The sequence below is a fragment of the Fusarium flagelliforme genome (assembly GCF_020744385.1).
Source record: "Fusarium flagelliforme strain FIESC 12 MPI-CAGE-AA-0113 chromosome Unknown B0J16scaffold_3, whole genome shotgun sequence".
In the NCBI taxonomy this organism is placed as follows: domain Eukaryota; kingdom Fungi; phylum Ascomycota; class Sordariomycetes; order Hypocreales; family Nectriaceae; genus Fusarium; species Fusarium flagelliforme.
Window position 1 is genome coordinate 2,445,251 of NW_025763505.1, and position 20,309 is coordinate 2,465,559.

Consider the following 20,309-nt stretch of genomic DNA (forward strand, 5'->3'; position numbering starts at 1 on the left):
GGATTTTTTTGCGATAGAGAAAAAAAAGTCCAGTCTTATCGTTATCAAGTGTGGGACCGTTCGAGGCTAGGTTCCACCGACGGGAAGTCTAACCTAATAAGATTTATGCTGGGCGGTCAATGTCTGCAGAATAACTTACGTCAGGAGCTCCGGGGTATTCAACTTAGCTGTCGCGAACTTGGATTATGAGCTCCGTAACGAAGCATGAACTCAACAAACAAAATCATTAGTCAAGATGGGATGGGCTGACAGCCTCCTCGCGTTTGCTCGCGATGAGAGAGTGGTTCTCGTGACCTTGGGTCTCGCTACTTTTGGTGTTGTGAGTACAGTATTTACTGCACTCACAGTCATTCGCGACGACAATGAGATTCCCCCACCACAGCCTAAGACGCAGTACATCACTCAGGATACCGAGGATTCATTACAGATTGAGACTCTCGAGAAACTACTGGATCACCCGAACTTCTCCATCAGAGAGGTCGCAATCAAGATTCTTTGCGATCGAGCCGTCAACGATCCCGAGACAACTCATTCACTGCTTTTTGGCATCACCCGGCCGGATTATGATGAGAGGATGCGATGCCTTCGGGCGTTAGCCCTGCTCACTGGACAGACCATTGGTAACAAACACCACTCACTCACAATACGGAACATGACTAACAGCTCCAGGTTTGGACGGTCTTTCTAAATTAAACAATCCTAAGGCCTACTCCGCGCTGGTCAGGTCTTTGGAGCTGAGTTTGGACGATGTCGAGCGACCGGATCTCACCGACAGCCATTGGGACGAGTACTACCTCCGCGATATGGCCGAGAGATTCTGCCTGATGTTCATTCTAGAGCTCGTCAACAAGTATGGCGCTGCCATGCTGATCAAGGCACGCTTTGTCGAAAAGTGGCTAGCAAAGCAAGATTGGGGCGCCACCCCGGAAGAGAGACGCCGCAGCTTCAAAGACTATATGACTCTCAAGGCAAACAGAATTGTTGAAATTGTTGATCGAATCAAGGAGACGAGACGAGGTCTCCGGGCTTTGGAGAAAGCAGGGTTGATGGACAAGGAAAACTCGAGACGTAGGATTCGGGAGTTGCCAGACCTCATCATGGAGATTGAAGAAGAAGCAGGGAACGTACCGGTTGTCGAATCACAGGCCACGCGTACAAGGGAGCATTCTGCTGAAGAACAGCGGCTGCGACGCCAACACCGAGAGGCAATGGTACTCAATGATGGCACTCGACCATTGGCGCGCGAGGATATTATTGAGCGAGAACATACTTCACCAGCATAGCAATCGTGACAAGAGATACCCAATATGATAACAATGAGCCTCCAAAAGAGACTTTTATGTGATTGTTCTTCTATTCGTCCGTATAGCCAGTCATTAATATTGACAAATTCAGATACCAGTTTCATCGGAATCACATTCTATCATATTATCTTGAAGGGGCAGTCCACTGTGAATATCCAGGATACAGATGGTTGGTTATATTGAGAGAAAAAGAAAATGTGCTGATATACTTACTTACCTTACCTGCTTGCTGGCAGCCAAAAAAGACAAACCAATGCGCCATCACCAGATCTAAACTCCTAACCCATTGGCTCTTGTCTACCCACACTCAGTTATCATTGTACCGCTCCAATTCCTTCTCTGCTTGAGCACGGCTTTTCTGAAGAACTTGCAACATATCACTGGTGAGTTTGTCCACGCCGTCCTTAGAAGTATCATCTTTAACAGGCCCAGCCTGCAAGTCAGACCCCTTCTCGGTGTTAGCAGCGGGAATTCTTTCAACCAACTCCTTCTCAAAGCCAGCTTCCTCCAGTATCAATGTCGCACGATCACTAGGGGTTGAGTGAGGATGCAGACTCTGTGGCACCCCCTTTTACTTCCTCGGCTTTCTCTCCCTTCAGGAATGGGCGTGTTCTTTCCCTGCGACATAAATTCTTATGGAGCGCAGCGATTTGGCCCTCGTTGATCCGAGAACAGAACTTTTGATCCTCATCGGGCCGGCAACTTGGTTGGTCATTGTCACCCTCCAACCTCGACATTGTGTCGACTCTGTGAGTCCAAAAGTCGTAATCGTCTTCTAACCCGAGAAAGGTAAGAAATCCTCGCAGGAGGTTCGGGCCGAGGGCGCCTGACTGTCGGGACCGTATCGCTGTGGTCAAGAACGGCTCCCATTTCTCGGTGGGAGCTTTGTCTGCAAACCTGAAGAGAGCTGTCAGGAGTTGGCCCCAGCGGATGATCAGCTCCGGATCCAAGGTACCCTCTAGATAACGAAACTCAACAGTTCCATTCAAAGATCTCCACTTTGGCAGAAAGATGCAGCTCTTATTAAAATCGAAGCCACTAGGGTTGAGTAACACCTGAAGTTCCTTTTCGTCCTTGGCATTCCATATCTTCTTCAACGGGCCCAAGATGGAAGGAAACGACGCCATGCTGCACGGAACATATTGCCAAAAGTCACATGTGACCTCAAGATGTTGCCATCTCTCGTTGTAGTTGTCGTGCAAGAATGATCCCTCTCCCATGATATTCAACGCCCATTTGTTTCCCCTTCTACTAGGATGACAGAGACGAAGGATCACGTCTTCCACGCAGCACATGAGTATGCAGAGCTTACGCAGTAGGTGAATTGATAGTGTCTCCATGCCCTTAGCGATGTGGATGTGGAAGCCACAGTTGTTAGTTTCAAGCAGTCTAAAGTTGTTTCTCAGACTGCTCAACACACTTACGACATTCTCCCAGCTTGTTGCCTTATCCTGCAGAACGGGACTCACTACCTCGATACCACTCGCACTCTCGTAGCCTGCCCAGTCATAAAATGCATGGAGAGAGCCATCAGTCGTAACGGTCCATGTTTGGTACTTGTGATCAATGCCGGCAACAGGGACAAGGCCATGCTCAACAAGCATTTTTAGCCATGCAGTCTGATCAAAATCCAGCCGATCATGCATAGCTGTATTCGTAGCCAACAGCCCGTTTTCTGTGAGTACTGCTGCTATCTGGTCTACTGTTTCTTCAGGAGAAGAGAGACCAGTTTGTCTATCGTCCTCGGAGTGCGGGTCAATGCAGACACTGGCGTCTGCACTGTCGCTAAAATCGATCAGTAGGCCTGGCGGCGGAGACTGGCGGCCATCTCGCTTCTTTGGGATGTACATTTCGAGCTCAATACCGAAAGAATAAATGTTCCTGGCTGAGCGACTGGGTGTGAAATCTCTATCGAGAAATGAAGTCGTGGAAGAAAAATCGTCTGAGCTCGACAAAGAGTCCTCATCCCGAAATGAAAGGGCCTCAGATACTATAGGCCATCGGTCCAGATCTGGTATCTTGTTAGTCTGCAACTTTGCCTCAAAGTAAGCAGCAGGCTCACGCAAGCCATTTTCTCTGAGGAAAGCAAAGATACCAGAACTGCATCGGAGTCTGGGATACAAATCAGAAATTGAGGCACCACTCTTTCCGATGCTGAGTTGAATAACACCTACACAAAAGGCAATCCAGTTATCAATTCCAGCATAGTCGAGAGTTCCACAATGTTGATTAAACCAGATCGCCATATCGCCAGACTTAGCAGGCAGTTCAAAGCAATAAGCAGGCGAGGCTTGGGGATAGTCCTTGGCATCGTGAATGGAAACATTCATAAGATCAATGAGATCGTCAACCGAGTCAGCATCGAGTATCTTATCAACTGCATCGAGATACTTTGCATCTTTCAGCTCTCCAGGGTACGAGAGAAGCTTCAGTGGGCGTCGGCTGGGCGAAAGATGGTTGTTCCAGGGGTCTTCAGTTCGAACCGTGGAGACCAGCTGCGCCTTGAGACGGAGGGGAGATTTGTCTGTGACAAGTTTACTGTACTGTAGCCCCAGTGAATATATCGAGTTGGGGCCACAGTGAGGAGGATGAACATCGCCTAGAAGAGGGTCAACAATCCAAATCAAAGCTGCAATGGCCTTCATTTGTTCAGGGGTAGCACTGTATCTGTTCAAATACACAGCAACCTTGAGGCGCGTGTCAGCGTTTGATACAGTAAGATACTTCTTGTTGAGGATGAGCAAGATCTTCTTCAACTGCTTTTCCAGGTCCAGGTTTGCGCTTGCATTCTCGAATATGGGAGATGTCAGTTTCACTCCAACCCAATCAAACTGATTAGCTTGGTTTTCTTCAACATGTCCATCAAACTCAACTGTCCATTCTTTGAGGGGGATTTTGGCTTCTGGTTTTCGCTGAATGCTTCTCAGTGGGGAACAACTGTGCCTGCGTCCTTGTAGTTCATCATCCAGCACTTCAATGGCCCATTGCGCACGGTTGAGGCATTGCCGCTTCAAGTGTGGATATTCGTTAGCGTTTGGGGGTATTCGGTCGAACTCACTCTTGCCAGGAGGCTGTGGGATAGGTTCGCCGGGATGCTGTGGGATTTCGTTATATTGGAAATCTTCTCTTTCCTCTGATCGGCCAACTGCAATAAGGAATCCTAGTTGGACTTGGACTTTCGGCAATAGGAAGGCCATAATGGCTACTGTTTGTGATTTCCCTGTTATGCAACAAGAGTTGAGTTAACTTGACAAATAGGTGTCGAATGGTTTTCGTAGGGTACAATACTAGGTAATTGGGAGTTTATGATAGATACCAGAGTTGATCAAGAAGCGGGAAACATGATACAATATAGAAGAAGAGAACAGTGATACTTGTATCGTAACTAGTAATGTTCACAATCTGTGTCCAGAACACCATCATAAATAGGTGAACAATGGTCCATTGCTGTTGATACGTTGGAATTCGGTTCTTCGATTGATGTTATTGTTCCTTCATATAGAACTGGTGCTATAAAGAACATTTGAGTGGATGCTTTGTTCTAGTTGTAGGTGAACGACAAGATACAATGTGCTCTATATGATTGACTGGCCAACGATTCCGCAGGCTCTCGGGGTCTAGTTTGTCTCTATTCTTTTTCCTTTTCATCATGTTTGGCTTCCTTCAGTTTCTTGATAGGCTCTAGGCCGAATATTTCATCCGAGTTCAAAGGATTGCGGTTTTCCGTAACTTCACCAAACAAGAAAGCATTCTTTTCGCGACTAGCGCTGTTCGAAATTCTTTTCTTGTGCTGTGGCGGTGGTGACTTGTTCGACAAAGCTGGAGCCTTCGGAGATCCAGATTCGTCCGGTTCTAACATCCAAGAGAAGGATGACTGAGCCAGCGTTGATCGGGTTGGGACAGGACCTGGTCGAGAAGATGATAGTGAGCTCGCAGATTTGTTCTCATCAGCCGTGGCTATGTCAATTCGATCAGGACTAGAAGGTTGCACTGGCTCTTCTTTAGGAGCTGGTTTTGGCTCAGATATTTGCAGGCCAGAGACGTCCAGTTCTGCCGGTGCCGCTTGTACTGGCTCCGGTTGAACAATAGCCGTTTCTGCTACAACCACTTCCTGGGGAGTCTCCTCGGATGGTGGTGAGTGTAAAACCGGCACCTCCATTGAAGGGTCGTCTAGGTAGATCTTGACGAACTGCACTTTAGCTGCCGCAATTTCTATAAGCTCAAGACTTTTAGCCTTGTCTTCTAGACTAGATGCAGATATCGCTTTGAGGTTGTTAACTGTCTCGTCGAGCATGGTTGCTAGATGTTGGTTCCGGATTTCCAATGCTGCAAGACTCCTGGCTGCTTCCCCTTCGTTCATCAAGGGCTGTGGTGTTCTGGGCGCAGAACGGGCTTCATTTATGTTGCGTTTGATCTCTCCCATGGCATCTCTAACGGCCTGGTTGATACCCAGCTTTTCGCCCCTTTCGAATACTCCCTTGGCCCCCTTGGCGGCTCCTTGGAATAAGGCTTCCATGCCGCCCTGTTGCTGGATAAACCGGGAAGGCGATGCTATCTGTGACCTCGAGCCCGGTACCTTTTGTTTAAACGAATTAAAACCGCGGAAGCTAGGAGTTCCCGTTCTTGAGGTCTGTGGCGGCGATGAATATGCGTCGGGCATCCTCCCGGTGTATTTCATTATGAGTGAAGACCCCCCTGCTTGGTCGAGGTGATCCTTGAGATACAATGCGTCGTCAACAAATGTATGAGGACCATGAGCATCCGAGGGTGGTGGGTACTTGAGAAGTAGCTGAAGACAGACAGAATAATCGGCCTCCAATACTAGGAAACATGTCAGCCTTGAAACCATACTTTACTATAGAACTTACACTCCCATCTAATTCTTATTAGCATGGCAACACAAATAAGATCTATAAGTTCCAGAGTCGGATCGACAGCAAAGATGGTGTCCCAAAGTACTAGGAATTGTTCAAAAGGATATTCTCTACTGAAGAGCAATCGTATCCATCGACTATAAATATAAGCAATGAGAAAAGTCCGAATGAGGAACATAGACTAACATCAAGAAGATCTGTGGTAAGATCTCAATATTGGTAAGGTGAGTAGCAAGTTCCGGGTCGATCTTCTGTAGACAAACTTCGTGGATAAATTTGCTTCGCTCGACGATGGCGGAACTTTGTTCTGGGAACTTTGAAGGCCGTGAAGAGTTTGCTGGTGTTGCAGGATTGTCCTTGACTTCATAGAACGACTGGGCACGCTCCATCAGTTTGGAGAATAGGATGAAGGCATCATGCTCGACAAAAGCATGGTCGAGAGTTTTGATAAGGGCATCGTCAGTAGGAATGTCTTCTGGTAAGGTCGTGGGGTCCACAGAATCTTGTTCAATGACATGCAGAATAGGCGCGAGCAGTTCATGCATTCCCTGGCGATAGCCTCCTCGCTCGGGATTAAGCTTGCAGTACATGAAGAGGATATCTATGATAGTCGCCTGAGTCTGGTCTTCATGGTAAGATGCTTCATCAGGTAACCGCTGAACATCTTGCTGTATCTCGGCGCGGACAATTTCATCTTGACGAATAGTGTTCCAAGGTGACTCGTTTCAGTTAGTCCGCTGTCCATTCTTCAAGCCTGGAGACACCTTACGCTTGGGTCTTCGTTTAAAGGATCAATATTCAGCTCCGCAAGGGCCTCCGGATGCTTGATGTACTTGAGAAAGTGGTCCCTTTGTTCTGTATAAGAACGCCTCCCGTCGTCTAGAACATGAGACCAGCTCAGGCCCTCGGCAGCAGTCGATAAAAGGAAGGTCTACAGTAATACGTCAACTGAGGAATTGGCCACTAACAACGCATATTAAGGTAACTCACCTTCCAGCAAAGAGAGCGACAGCCTGATATGCAAGGGCTTGATGGACCATTATACTGAACAGCACGGCGGAGATCGCCAAGGTGTGCGCCTTGGGATTGTGTTTCACGCCATCTTGAGCTGTGAACAGAGCAGAGTCAGTTGAGTAGGTTCTAGACTTGTTTCTTGTCGCTAATAGGCGCAACCTACAGCGACTCCTCGAGAGGTCTCATGCTGTCTAGTAACGCTAAGAGAAAAGCCAAAAAGCCAAGTTGACGGGTCGTGAGCAAAGTCTCAACCGGTAGACTAGTTGAATGAATGAATGTTGATGGCGGAGGATGAACCCGAAACCTTGATCTATCGGTGCTTCAGGTTCAATTGGGTTGCCGTCTCCGTCTTCGGCCCCACTCTTTAAGAGCCCCAGCCCGCCCACCACGCGGACGGACAAATTCCAGCGCTCAAGTCGCCTGAAAGTTCAGGGGCTGACCGCCAAACAAATAGTGTCATGTCACCGGGGCGGGCTACTACCTCAAAGCCATGCCATGCACCTCTTGATTCTGCGAGCTGAGCTGACGTGCCTTTCCCCTTTAGCCTCAACTTCATATATATAACAAGTATCGTGACTCGCGATCACTGAGTGATGCCTCATTAGACACTACATCATGTCTGCAGATCTCTTTGCCGAGTTCAATAGTCTTTCGGACAATCCAACTCCTGCCCCAACTCAGCAGACGACCACACCTTTTCTATCCCAACCTCAAGCGCAGCAGCAGCAACAGCCACAACCGCCAAAGCCGTTACAACGTGCCGATACTCAGAATTTTTTTGATCTCCTAGGAAAGGCCAACAATGCTTCACCAGTGAACGGCCAGTCATGGTCAGGCTTCCAGACTCACACTCAATCTCAGTCTCAGTCAACCGCGCAGAATGCATGGGGAAGTGCCCCAGTCCCGTCGAAGCCGGCGGAGACGAATGACGACGATGATGATGGATGGGGCGATTTCGAGGTAGCTGAACCTTCACAAAATCCAACGGTTAATGCGGCTCCTGCTCAAACTCCAAGCCCTGCTCCCTTTTCTGCTTCGGGATGGGGCACCGGTGGAAGTAATACTCCAGTCTCGGCGAACCCATCATCCATACCATGGCCCAAACCAAACCCAGGCTCGGCTGCAGCTATTGCCCAGAGAGCACCCGGTATCAAGCAGCAGCCACCAACTAGGATTGTGAGAGCGTCGACAATGGACTTATTGTCCAACAGTCTTGTCGATATCGAAGCTTTGCAGAAGTCAACCAGCAGCAGATCGACGCCTCAACCTTTATCTCAACCTTCTAATTCACAATCTCATTCGCAGCCACAGTCACAGTTCGCGCAAGGTTGGGGCCAGGGAACAACTAACAAAGAGCCACAACACCAACGGATGAAAGCCAAGCTCAAAGCTTCTGCGCAGAAAGACCCTAGCGTGCTTTTTGATGCAGAGGACTTTGAGCTTCAGGTCGCCGAGGATGATGAAGATGAGGACGAGGATGAGGATGAATTTGGGGATTTCGAAAGTGTCCCTCCTTCAACCGCACCCAAGGTGGCCTCCGCAGCTGCTCCCGGGAAGCCGGCGCCGGCTCCTCCATCAATGGACCTTCTCTCTTTAGACGAGGCGGCTCCAGCTCAACCTCAACCTCAACCTCAACAGACCAGAAAAGCGCCACCTACCCAGCTTCTCGGACCTCTAGCATTTGGAGCTACTGCTACAAACTATCCTCAAGCACCAAAATCACCGTCCTTTCAGGATCGTAATCCTTTCCCAGAACTTGCTATCAAAACACCCACGGAACCGAAAGAAGTAAAAAAAACGAAAGAAGAGACCCCGACTACAGCATGGCCATCTTATGAAAGCCCAGTGGATCGTAACCGAGTCGAATACAAGGAACAAGAAGAAGAATGGGGTGACTGGGATGATTTCTCGGCCGTTGACAGCAAAAAGGCGACCGCCAGCGCAAGGAAGGCGCCTGAAAGCTGGGATTGGGATGCTGCTGACAATGTTCAACCATCGCACAGCGATTCTCAGGGGGATGCTCCTCCACCAATTAACGTTCCACCCCCTTCGGTTATCCTCTCCGCATTCCCTGATCTCATGAAATCAGGCACTGCCCTATTCAAACCAGTGTCTGGCCAGAGCGCGTCCATCAAACAACGCATTCTATCGGACCCAAAAGCAGTAGACTTCCTTCAGGGCTACGTTCTCTTAGCCGAAACAGCTGCGCACGTCATCGCTGGACGTAAACAACGATGGCATCGAGATAAGATCCTTGCCAAAAGCATGTCAATTTCAGCTGCTGGGAGCAAGGGCATGAAACTCGCAGGAGTCGACAAAACACAAGCTGTACGCGAGGATCGTGAGGCTGCGGATGTGGTAGCTGTATGGCGTCAACAAGTTGGCCCTCTACGATCTGCAGTTGCTGCGGCCAAGTCGGCCGATAAGGGTCAAGGGCTAAAAGTTCCTGAGATTAGCGAGAACATGCAAGTGCATACGGCTAGAATGGTACCGACGGCCCCCAAAGCTTGTATCATCTGCGGACTGAAGAGGGAAGAGAGAGTGGCCAAGGTGGACGTTGAAGTAGAAGATAGCTTCGGAGAGTGGTGGGTTGATCACTGGGGACATAAAGCGTGCAAGAATTTTTGGATAGAGCATGAGCAAAAGCTGCGACAGCGATGAAAGCCGATGCTTTTCAGACGACGCATATGGCGGAAGTTTTGGCATTCAGCTAACATTGGCATATTACTTCTTCTTCTTCCATGTATGCCATTCAGCTATAGTTGGCGTATACAGGAACGAGAAGTCCGAGGTTATCAGTGACAGTACATAAAGTCAACGTGCACAATAAACAGCAGGGGTTTGATGTTGCCCAAGACGTGATACTTGATAACTTATGCAGTCTGCAGCAGCGTTGCTCCACAAACCTTGACGTTGAACAGCCAATCCCCGGAGGCAACAACTGCAGCTAAGTGATGTAAAGTGTGAGCGTCACTTATTGGAGCTACCTAGTTACAGTCAAGTCGTGTGCTCTTTGAGTGACAATGTGTGATGAGAAATTATTGGCTCAGCATTGTTCGTTTACTGCTGAACAACAAGCAAGCCAGCACGTTGTTGATGCTTTGCGGGGTCAGAACGTTGCACGACTTTTGGCCTGGAGAAGACGAATGGAGCGAAAAGCGGAGTGATAGACGAATTGAAGGCTCAGAAGAACGAACATTGAAGTCTTAACTTGTCGAAAGGACCTGCCTGCTTTGCCGTTAACGTAGGATTTTGGTGTTAGACGAGCCAAAACTGCAGCGTGGTGTCCGAGGAATACAAAGTGATGGCGAATAAGACTCTTATACCTGATCACTGGCCTGCTATTGGACGTGATGGATGTTGCTCTCTGATAAATTACTGGCCATCAGAAGCCTTATTTGAAGCCTCTTATTTCTCTCAAGTCTTAACCGACATTGAAGTCGCTCAATGCCGCAATCAATGGAACAAGATGCGATCGTCCTGGGCGTTGGCAGAAGCGAAAGTCAATCCTTTGTGGCCCACTCCGGCCCGTGTGGGTGTGATAGAAAAAACTCCCGAGTGACCAGGTTACCAGGGAGTGTGGGCTTCTGAGAGTAGAGCGAGAAAAAAAGATGCCAGAATCTTGGGATGGATGCTGGCTTGACGCTTGCTTGTTTCCTAGAGTGGATTAGTGGAATATGCCAAGAATCCTGGACATTTGACATCGTGTGCGTCTCTGTATCACACTATTGTCAGATGGAAGACAACTGGTTACAGTGAGACTATCTACAATACCTCAATGAACAGCTGTCAAATACGACTCTGAGTTGGATTGAAAGTACCTAGTAGGTATGGAAGAGACTTGGGAAATGTAGAAGATGAATACGGTACTAGCAATATGCACCTACCCATTTGTATTAGGTCTAGGTCTTTGTTTGAGATCTTTGTTTGAATGAGAAGGGAAGGTACGAATTATCGGGTTTTAGAACGCCTCGAGAAAAGAACCGCTGCTTGTTTGTTTGTACCTGCCTCGTGCTGAGTTGCGATCTGTTTTATAGGTATCAAGGACTTGATGATACAGACTCTTGTCTTACTGGCAGTTCGATACACGGCCTGTCGTTTGCTTCTCACACTTATTATTGCAGTCAGAAACATTTGCCCAGCCAGAAGGTATCTATCCGTGAGCAACAAGCAATTGAAAGAGAACATGTCGTCCTCATAGAGCACCGGCAATAGCTGGCCCAAGCGGCTACCTAAGATATAGTACCCATCCATCCACAGTTGATGTTTCTTAAGCCGGGGCAAGATCCATGCATGGGTGTGAGGTGAGGATTGCATCTTGAATACTTGCATTTTAAGTCTCTTTCCCCCTCATCCGTCAGCTAATCCCACTAAATCTAATTGTAAATTGGGGAAGCAAGAAAACAAAGTACTTACCAATAAAGTACCCCTCTATATGTCGTTCTGGTGGTCATAGCTGCCTCTTCCTTCCCTTCCATGTGCTGCCCACCCCACTTCCATTAACGGGTTGCTGCCGTAGTAGGTGGGAAGCAATGGAAAGTAGGCAGGCAGGTACTACTGCTCCGATCTTTCTGTGTGGTCACTTGGTGTTTCGCTGTCTTGGTTCTGGCCCTGGGTTTGTGGTTTGTGGCAGTTTAGAGGTTAGAGGTACCTACCTTAGCATGGATTGAAGCACAGGCTCATTATTGATAACCCATCACTTCCACATCTTCTTCTTCTTCCTCTTCTACCCTTCACCCACTTCACTTACGTTACGCACCTCTCTCTTCTCACCTCACCTTCACCACCTCTTCTTCTTCTTCTCTCTCTCCCTCTCTCTCCCTCTCCAGCTCCTCGCCCTCCGCCCCGCTCTACTCTCTCATCCCCCTCCTCTTCATCATCGTTCCCGACTACCCATTACATCAGCTATTGAAGCCTTCTTAACCATACGCCTCCCGCGTATCGTTCAATAGCCCACTCGCCCGCCTCCGCCGCCGCTTTCTCAACTGGAGTGCTCGCAACGACCCTTGACCCCGCTATCCCGCTTCGCGTACAAACAACTTGCCGCAGAAAAAAAACACACTGCACCACCTCTCCGTCTTGCTGCCCCCGCCTTCTCCAGCATATATTCAACGTCCTCGCAGCACCCCCAGCGTCGACAACAAGGTCAGTAAATTATCTTTTCTCCTGCTGGGCTCTTGTAAAAAACGTTCCTCTTATTGTATCATGACGTCGGTCATGACATGATGTGTACCCGCGCTTCAAACGTGCGTTGCAAAGAAAGACGATCGTCCGTACATATCAGCTTGCGCCTCTAGGCATTCTCACGCCCAGACAAACCCATTGCAAGAGAATGTTCTAACAAATTTACAGAATTGATCAGACCACCCCTACTCGTCTGTTCTTCTCGACCCCAAACATTTCATCCTCTCGAATCGATTTTCTGCCTCTACGCTTTTCCCGACCAACCTCATAGCAAAATGTCGGCTCCTCAGGATTCCATTCCCGGCAACGGCAGCGACATCCTTGATCAGATGGATCAACTCAGAATGGATGACCGCCTTGGCCCTGACGGCGAACCTGCCCCTAAGACGGAGGAGGAGTATGCTCAGGCTCAGCTCACCCTTCGTGCGATCGTCTCTTCCAAAGAAGCCGGTGTCATCATTGGCAAGGGCGGCAAGAATGTCGCCGACCTTAGAGATGAGACTGGCGTCAAGGCTGGTGTCAGCAAAGTCGTGCAAGGTGTTCATGACCGTGTTCTGACCATCACTGGCGGTTGCGACGCTATCTCTCGCGCCTATGCCACTGTCGCTCGCGCTCTGCTGGAAGGTGCACCTGCTATGGGCATGGGAGGCGTTGTACAGAGCAATGGAACTCACCGTGCGTAATTAAACCATTCCACTGGGAGACAAACAAAAGTCAAGATTTCGCTAACTAGGGATATAGCCATCAAGCTTCTCATCTCCCACAATCAGATGGGTACCATCATCGGAAGACAAGGCCTTAAGATCAAGCACATTCAAGATGCTTCAGGAGTCCGTATGGTCGCTCAGAAGGAGATGCTCCCTCAGTCTACTGAGAGAATAGTCGAGGTTCAGGGCACTCCTGAAGGCATTCAGCGCGCTATCTGGGAGATCTGCAAGTGCCTGGTCGATGACTGGCAGCGAGGCACCGGTACCGTTCTCTACAACCCTGTTGTTCGCACTCAACCTTCCACCGGTGGAACCACTAGTGGTGGAACGGGATTCAGCCAGGGCTCTGGCAGAAGCGATTATGGTGGTAGCCCTCGTGTCATGCGAACAGGCAACGGCGCCGATTTTAGCAACGGTAGCTCAAGACCTTACAACCGCCGCTCTGACTCCGACGCAGCTCTCCGAGGCCCCCCTACTCATGACGAGAACGGTGAGGAGATTCAAACTCAGAACATCAGCATCCCCGCAGATATGGTTGGCTGCATTATCGGACGTGCGGGTAGCAAGATTAGTGAGATCCGAAAGACATCAGGTGCACGCATTTCTATTGCCAAGGTGAGTTTTCTAGTTCTCGAAGTATTAATCACACGACTGATCATATAAACTCAGGCACCTCACGATGAGACCGGCGAGCGTATGTTCACCATTATGGGTACTGCCAAGGCCAACGAGTCGGCCCTCTTCCTTCTGTATGAAAATCTAGAGGCGGAGAAGATGCGCCGAAGCCAGCTTCAGGACGCCGAATAGCCGACTGTTGACTGAAATCTCATTGATTTTTGCTTTTTTTTTTTCGTGTTCCATACGACTTGCTAAAATAAGTTTTGGCAAGGTGGGCTGGGGCACTCCAGATCTGACTTGCCGCGAGGCTCGTGTTTTCAACAAGGACGATACCAGCTGACAGCATTATGAGCGACTGAAACCACTTGTCCGACCATCAAACTCGTTTCTTTTATTGCTTCCTACCCTTCTCGCTGCCATTACAACATTAACTATGGTTTGACTTGTGTCGATTTCGGCTCGAGCCTCACCTGTCGCCTTTTCATCTCTTAAACCGAACCACGTTCTTTTGCGGCGCAATAACTCGCTCAGAACACTGTAGCCTCGTCTGTATCAGTTTTACTTGCCGGACTTTTTGGCAATGGCATGCTTCCCCTTCAGAGGCACGGTTTCGTGGTTCTGTAGCGACATGACATAATTCTTCTCATGATCGCTCAACCAAAGCGGCACAGTCCGAAATGGTTATGGCTAATGACATAAAACATCATCGAAGCCGGTAACGATAGGGACAGCGCAGCTCTCAGGGTCGAGAAGAGTACATCGTGACTCCTCTCTACAATCTCTACTCACACTTCGCGTCACCTTCCCCTCTCTTTCGCCTCGCACAACTGTTTCTATCTCTCACAACCTCGGATCCCGACTTTGTCACTCGACCCGCGCCTCCCATCTTATCGTTCACATAATTCCCACATCACTCATCGCTCTCGCACACACCTCTGACATTAACTACACTGGCTCACCCATTGTGTATTCAGTCCCTTGCGACCCAATACCCATGTTAAATAGCTCTTCATTCCATGTCGGAATCTTGAAGGATATTCTTAACTAGGGTGGACTTAGCTTGGGCCAATGGCCATCAAATAAAAACGAAATCATGAGCATAAGCTACCAATCTGTCAACTAAAGTGAAATAGTACTCTTGCCTCTGGTAATGCTGAGGGAAATCGTCGTAGTAAGGCTGGTGGGAACTAACCCAGCCACGAAATGGACCCTTGATAGATGTATGTGGCTGGACCTTTTCGGTGGGGCGTCGATCTCATGGTCTGAATTGAAGCCAACTTGTCAGTTTCATCATGGAAGCTTTGGTTGATTAAATTATCCTTTTTCCCGGCTCATTTCTCTTTTTTTTCCTTCTTTCGTTCCTTGTCTCTTCGTTCACTCCTTAACAAATATACTTGATCAAGTCGGTTCATTTCTGAGCTCTCAATATTGTCCCCGCACCTCCTTTCTACGTTCTTTAATACATATTCTCGAACTCCTAAGGATGGCGCGCTCCAAGCAACCAGCCATCAAGCGCGAAGCTTCGTCCGAGTTCTTTAACAAAACAACCGCAACATGGGAGGATACTGATAAGTCGCAAAAGGGCGCTTCTAATGGAAACGTTGTGACGAAAATCGTTGATGCCACGCCGGCTCCCGCGCAAGAAGCCGGGGTCTTGCAGCTTGTTATCGCCGTTGCGGGTATCTATGCTTCATTGTAGGATGACTCTTCCCAATGTCCCCAGTTCAATTACTGACTTCGTTATTGCGAATAGCCTCACTTGGGCCTATCTTCAAGAGAAGCTTACTACAAAGCCTTATGGCCCTGCCGATGCACCGGAAGTCTGGCACTTCCCCGTCTTCCTCAACACCATCCAGTCCGTCTTCGCTGCCATTGTAGGCGCCGTCTACCTCTACGCCTCGACTCCCAGCAATACCTCCGTCCCTCCCGTCATTCCCTCGCGCCGCATCCTTGCACCTCTCGCCCTCGTCGCCATCACCAGCAGTCTTGCCAGTCCGTTCGGCTACGCGTCCCTGGCCCATATCGACTACATCACCTTCCTCCTTGCCAAGAGCTGCAAGCTACTACCTGTTATGTTCCTTCACATCACCGTCTTCCGTCGCCGTTACCCTCTGTACAAGTACCTTGTCGTTGCGGCTGTGACCCTCGGCGTGGCTGTTTTTACTCTTCACTCTGGAAAGAAGAAGGGCAGCAAGGTTCGCTCCGACGATGCGAGCACGGGGTGGGGTCTTTTGCTGCTCGGCATCAACCTCTTGTTCGACGGCTTGACCAACAGTACCCAGGACCATATCTTCCAGACTTTCCGACCGTACTCTGGACCTCAGATGATGTGCGCCAACAACATTATGAGCACCATTGTCACGGGCGCTTACTTGATTGTCAGCCCTTGGTTGGTCGCCACAGGCCTCGGAGAGTGGTTCGGCATGGATGTTGCTGGTAACGCGGGCGAGCTCAAGGCTGCATTGGACTTTATGGCTCGTTATCCCGCTGTCTGGAAGGATGTCCTTGGTTTCGCTGCTTGTGGTGCCGTTGGCCAAGTATTCATCTGTAAGTCTTCATCAATCTTGTTTTTATGATTGCCAGCTAACATGTTGTGAAGTCTATACCCTTTCCACCTTCTCTTCAGTCCTCCTGGTGACTGTCACGGTCACTCGAAAAATGTTTACCATGATTTTGTCAGTCCTCGCCTTCGGCCATCGCCTCACGCAGATGCAGTGGCTCGGTGTCGCGCTTGTCTTTGGCGGCATTGGTGTCGAAGCTGGAATTGCACGACAGGAGAAGATGGCCAAGGAGGCTGCCAAGAAGGCTCAGCAGAGCGGAAAGAAGGAACTGTAAACAAATCAGTCGAGTTGTGTAGTAAAGAACGTGTTAGGGTTGGCCAATGATTTTGCTGGTATATATCGAGCCGAGTGGGTGTTAGACAGAATGTCTTGCCAGACTCACTATTTGAGAGTATCGGATTAAACTTAGACAGATAGATATGATACAAGACATGTCACGTAAAGTTGGAGCAAAGAATGTGAGAATCCATTGAGATTGTCACTATGTAACTCCTCCATAAACTGGTCTGGCTGTTCCAAGACCTATTTCTTCCTAAACGCCCTGCTGCTATAGCCCAAGACAGCAACTCGTCTTTCCCAGCCATAGCCTCATGCCCTTTCCCTGATTGGGTATTTGAGCCCTCCGCATGTTTCCCACAGTGGGTTCCATAAACCATACGCCACCCCGTTTTGTTGTCCAAAATGGACAAAAAGAAACCAAAAATATAAATGAAACAAGATGACAAGACAGGATGTCTTTGTCTATATTACACTAGGTCATCGTGGAATCATCCGACGCCATGCTCTGTGCGTTACTGAAAATAGCGAAGGTCTGTGTGTTGAAGAGGTAACGATTGAATAACATGGGTGACAAAGAAGATGTATTTTGATATTTGCGTATCGTCGTGCGGATAGTCAAAGGAATATCCGGATCGAGGGTCGGATTAAGTGCAGTCAATATATCCGCCCCTTTGCTCAAAAAGATAAACGCCCTGAAATGCTGAGTTCACATAGTTGTGTAGCGAGTGTTGAGATTATAAAAGAAATTTCAGTCGAGGTAATCGTCCCTTCTTCTTCCCTTAAGAAGCTGATTTGTTCGACTTCGAAACATGACACTGTGGTCAAGCTTCATCATAAAAGATCATCAATTGATCTAATTATAGGTGCCTCGCCCTTAGTGGGTGGACTCCTCGGGTCTGCGACAACTGGTGGTCTTCCAAATGTTGAGAAAGGATCGCGAGGGAACATGCCTGCTCGAGGGGAGAACAGGCCTTGACCTGGAGTTGGTGGGCTTTCCACAAACCGCATACCCGCAACCTCGGGCATATCGTGAAGCGGGTTGTTGGTCATTGTCTCGGCTCTGGGTGACAGTAAGGCGTCATCTTCTGGGTACGAGCCTGGAAGAGCTATTGTCCTTTGAAAAGGTGTATCGTTGAGTTTCATCTCAGCCGGCGCTGGGTTAAATCTGGGGAAAGACATAGTCTGAAAACCGAAGCTCGCTTGAGAAGGGAATCCCGGAGATGGAGGTGGCTTCATAGCGGAGTCCATCATAGGAGATGGGGCCAAATTCGGAGGGGCCAAGGTGGGCTGCGCTTCGCCCTGACTTGAAACTGGCCTCTTGGGCATATCGCCAAGCTTGAAAGGATTCAACTTTTCGGAAGAGCGTTGCTCAACCTCGTCCTTCCACGTACACGTGGGTGGAGCAGAAGCTGGACCTGGTGAAACAGGTCGAGGCCCAGGTGTCGAGTTGCCTCTGAGCCGAGTAGGGCTGGAGCTGAGGTTTGATTGTTGGGCGTCCTCGCCTTGTGTTGGTAGGGGTGCTGTCTGAGGTTCCTTGGGACCGATGTCAATGGCGTTGGCGGACAGGGTCAGCCTGTGCTTAGAAGGCTTGCGACCAGGTCGAGGGCGGTTAGAAGGTTGGGCCGTGCGCTTTGTTGACACTTCCTTCTGGAAGTCCTGCAACGAGTACATGAGTTTCATGTTTGGGCTGATCCATTGGCTCTTGGCTTGGGCCGCATAGTAGGCATCGTTAACGGTGAGTTCAGGTTTCTGAAATAGACCATAGGCAATAACCAAACTAGCAGATCGGCTAGCACCCTGTTGACAGTGAATAAGCACACGCTTGCCAGCCTTAGTTCGGCTATCGATCACATTGCACAGGTTCATGAGATCGGGCGCAATGTCTGTGTTGTGGTCCCAAGGAATGTGGATGTACTCAGGCTCCTGGAACTGGAAGGCCTTGGGGGTTGTTGGTGTCTCGGCTGATTCTTCACCTTGGGGATACTCCCAGGCTGTCATGAAGCTGGCTGTTGACACGGCAGTATCGGGCTCAGCAATCGACATAGGGCGCCGCGTAGCCCTGCGAACTTCGAAGGGGTTGTTGACTTCCCTGGCGCAGTTAATGACCACATCAAAGCGTGCTGCCTCGTCGGCTGTGGGCTCTGAGTAAAGGAACACATTGTCGTCGTAGATAGCAATTGGGCCATCAGGATACCCGGGAGTCTTCATGTCCTCGTTATTCTCATTATCACGGTAGGGATCGTCGTCCCGGATGGCCATCTGAGTGCGAATAGGTGAATCCTCTTCCGTGATCGCCGAATGAATAGTTGTTGGCTTCAAGGTTGACTTGGATGGGCGCAACACCTCTGAGAGTCCAGATTCATTTCGCTCCAGTACCTTGGGGAAAGTCATACCGCCGGGTGGACCGAATGTCGCTGATTTGAGACCAGAAGACATGTGAGGCGAGGAACAAGAATGCTTCAGAGCTCGACGCTGGAGCATAGGCATGGCTGGCGAAGGGGGGACTTCGAGAGTGGTCTTGTGAGTTAGGTCAGAAGTGTTGGTGTTCAGACTCAACTGGCTGGGCTTTCTTCTCATAGCAGGAATCGTGGGTTTGATAAATGATGGAGAAGCTGGCTCAGACACTAGCGAGATATTGGTTGTAGAAGTCGAAGCAGCAAATGGGGGCTGGATGGAAAGGCCCTTCATGTTGCGTCCCCGTCGAGGCGAAGGCGATGTCATGGGTCGCTGCAGCCGGGGTGGCTCGCTCAACATAGTACTGCTGGTGGTGTTGTAATTCATGTTGATGCTGCTGTTGACACCCAGATTGCCAAAGCTGGTGGCGGGGAAGTTGTTGAGTGGAATGAGATTCATGGGAGAATCGGGGGAAGAGGAGGGAGACGCATCTGACAAAGGCGAAGAATCGGTTGTAGATAGCGTTGTAGTAGGTGATGAGTCGGCAGACTCAGAGGTTTGTGTTGACGTGCTGTCATGGTGCTTGTGAGTTGGGTCGACGGGCATCATGCTCGGGGCAAGGCCATGCTGATGAGAGGGACCCATCATGCCAGGTCGCTTAGTGTCCATGTCGACAAACTTTGTGTCGACGAGTGTGACAGTGTCTTGGTCTGCCATGGTCTCGGCATCCAGGTCAAATACTGTCATAAATGGCGGTATTTGATCCTCGTACACTCTCCTGTCTGTAACTGACGGCATGTTTTGGTGGTTTAGTAAGTTATTCTGTGTGCGCAAAGAGTCGGAGTAGATCTTGAGGCCAATTATGGTCTCGCCGTCTGCGCAGTTGATTTGGTTTGGAGGATTAGTGCTGAGCGTTGAAACCACAAGTTGGAAACCGGTTGGTGTAAGTGTTGTTGAAATTATTTGAAAAGATTTAGAGAATTGAGCAGCCAGCAATAATTATTCCAATGTGAGAAACGAATGGTTTTCCAGGTCGCGGTGCGATCGAGAACAAGTTAAGTCGGTCGTTCGATGGTCAGCGCAGCTGATCCTGTCGCTGAGCTTTGCCGGGTAGTGGGCAGTGCTCGGTAAAAACGCACGCAAGATTCTTCCTCGACTGATGGACGAGAAGATGGAGAAGAAAAAAGATGCTCTTGTTGAGAAACAAATCGCGAGCTGGGGCGATAGAATCAATCGAGAAAGAAGCTACTGTCGAATCTAGCGTGTAGCAGGGAGAACAAGTTAAGGAACGAGCCCAAATGAAGTGAGACAAAGAACTGGCGCCTCGACGATAGATAGGTAGATAGCGGCAGGGCAGGGCTGCGTGCGAAAGTG

General features: G+C 49.3%; 7 protein-coding genes across 7 annotated transcripts; 4 read left to right on the forward strand and 3 right to left on the reverse strand.

The window, feature by feature from the left end:
• The first annotated feature begins 177 nt into the window (after positions 1 to 177).
• Positions 178 to 1,374, forward strand: B0J16DRAFT_370690 (uncharacterized protein). Its single transcript, XM_046130372.1, has 2 exons — positions 178 to 620; positions 670 to 1,374. The coding sequence occupies exons 1-2, from the start codon at positions 236 to 238 to the stop codon at positions 1,281 to 1,283; spliced, it is 999 nt and encodes a 332-aa protein (XP_045984690.1). The 5' UTR covers positions 178 to 235; the 3' UTR covers positions 1,284 to 1,374.
• Positions 1,375 to 1,748: 374 nt separating this feature from the next.
• On the reverse strand, positions 1,749 to 4,769 carry B0J16DRAFT_396859 (putative amidoligase enzyme-domain-containing protein). Its single transcript, XM_046132292.1, has one exon. It carries the CDS (start codon positions 4,499 to 4,501, stop codon positions 1,835 to 1,837), a length of 2,667 nt encoding a protein of 888 aa, XP_045984691.1. The 5' UTR covers positions 4,502 to 4,769; the 3' UTR covers positions 1,749 to 1,834.
• Positions 4,757 to 7,540, reverse strand: B0J16DRAFT_338013 (rab-GTPase-TBC domain-containing protein). The gene is made up of 6 exons (XM_046127412.1): positions 7,356 to 7,540; positions 7,169 to 7,286; positions 6,948 to 7,109; positions 6,365 to 6,897; positions 6,173 to 6,315; positions 4,757 to 6,125 (listed from the first exon to the last, which is right to left on the reverse strand). Exons 1-6 carry the CDS (start codon positions 7,376 to 7,378, stop codon positions 4,933 to 4,935), a joined length of 2,172 nt encoding a protein of 723 aa, XP_045984692.1. The 5' UTR covers positions 7,379 to 7,540; the 3' UTR covers positions 4,757 to 4,932.
• Positions 7,531 to 10,084, forward strand: B0J16DRAFT_338016 (uncharacterized protein). The gene has a single exon (XM_046127413.1). The coding sequence runs from the start codon at positions 7,808 to 7,810 to the stop codon at positions 9,851 to 9,853; it is 2,046 nt and encodes a 681-aa protein (XP_045984693.1). The 5' UTR covers positions 7,531 to 7,807; the 3' UTR covers positions 9,854 to 10,084.
• A 2,257-nt stretch (positions 10,085 to 12,341) lies between these two features.
• On the forward strand, positions 12,342 to 14,371 carry B0J16DRAFT_101206 (uncharacterized protein). Its single transcript, XM_046121275.1, has 3 exons — positions 12,342 to 13,051; positions 13,118 to 13,698; positions 13,753 to 14,371. Exons 1-3 carry the CDS (start codon positions 12,652 to 12,654, stop codon positions 13,888 to 13,890), a joined length of 1,119 nt encoding a protein of 372 aa, XP_045984694.1. The 5' UTR covers positions 12,342 to 12,651; the 3' UTR covers positions 13,891 to 14,371.
• Positions 14,372 to 14,973: 602 nt separating this feature from the next.
• Positions 14,974 to 16,725, forward strand: B0J16DRAFT_302382 (UAA transporter). The gene is made up of 3 exons (XM_046124631.1): positions 14,974 to 15,396; positions 15,455 to 16,248; positions 16,301 to 16,725. Exons 1-3 carry the CDS (start codon positions 15,185 to 15,187, stop codon positions 16,534 to 16,536), a joined length of 1,242 nt encoding a protein of 413 aa, XP_045984695.1. The 5' UTR covers positions 14,974 to 15,184; the 3' UTR covers positions 16,537 to 16,725.
• A 647-nt stretch (positions 16,726 to 17,372) lies between these two features.
• B0J16DRAFT_318427 (dual specificity phosphatase) lies at positions 17,373 to 19,733 on the reverse strand (the record flags this gene model as incomplete). The annotated part of the gene is made up of 1 exon (XM_046125445.1): positions 17,373 to 19,733. One exon carries the CDS (start codon positions 19,731 to 19,733, stop codon positions 17,373 to 17,375), a length of 2,361 nt encoding a protein of 786 aa, XP_045984696.1.
• Between the last annotated feature and the right edge of the window lie 576 nt (positions 19,734 to 20,309).

Coding starts and splice junctions, on each gene's coding strand:
- B0J16DRAFT_370690 (XM_046130372.1), top strand. CDS start 236: ATGGGATGGGCTGACAGCCTCCTCGCGTTTGCTCGCGATGAGAGAGTG. Junction 621..669: donor GCTCACTGGACAGACCATTG/GTAACAAACACC, acceptor TAACAGCTCCAG/GTTTGGACGGTCTTTCTAAA.
- B0J16DRAFT_396859 (XM_046132292.1), bottom strand. CDS start 4,501: ATGGCCTTCCTATTGCCGAAAGTCCAAGTCCAACTAGGATTCCTTATT.
- B0J16DRAFT_338013 (XM_046127412.1), bottom strand. CDS start 7,378: ATGAGACCTCTCGAGGAGTCGCT. Junction 7,287..7,355: donor AGACCTCTCGAGGAGTCGCT/GTAGGTTGCGCC, acceptor CTCTGTTCACAG/CTCAAGATGGCGTGAAACAC. Junction 6,898..6,947: donor CTTTAAACGAAGACCCAAGC/GTAAGGTGTCTC, acceptor AACTGAAACGAG/TCACCTTGGAACACTATTCG.
- B0J16DRAFT_338016 (XM_046127413.1), top strand. CDS start 7,808: ATGTCTGCAGATCTCTTTGCCGAGTTCAATAGTCTTTCGGACAATCCA.
- B0J16DRAFT_101206 (XM_046121275.1), top strand. CDS start 12,652: ATGTCGGCTCCTCAGGATTCCATTCCCGGCAACGGCAGCGACATCCTT. Junction 13,052..13,117: donor ACAGAGCAATGGAACTCACC/GTGCGTAATTAA, acceptor CTAGGGATATAG/CCATCAAGCTTCTCATCTCC. Junction 13,699..13,752: donor CACGCATTTCTATTGCCAAG/GTGAGTTTTCTA, acceptor ATATAAACTCAG/GCACCTCACGATGAGACCGG.
- B0J16DRAFT_302382 (XM_046124631.1), top strand. CDS start 15,185: ATGGCGCGCTCCAAGCAACCAGCCATCAAGCGCGAAGCTTCGTCCGAG. Junction 15,397..15,454: donor GCGGGTATCTATGCTTCATT/GTAGGATGACTC, acceptor TATTGCGAATAG/CCTCACTTGGGCCTATCTTC. Junction 16,249..16,300: donor CGTTGGCCAAGTATTCATCT/GTAAGTCTTCAT, acceptor CATGTTGTGAAG/TCTATACCCTTTCCACCTTC.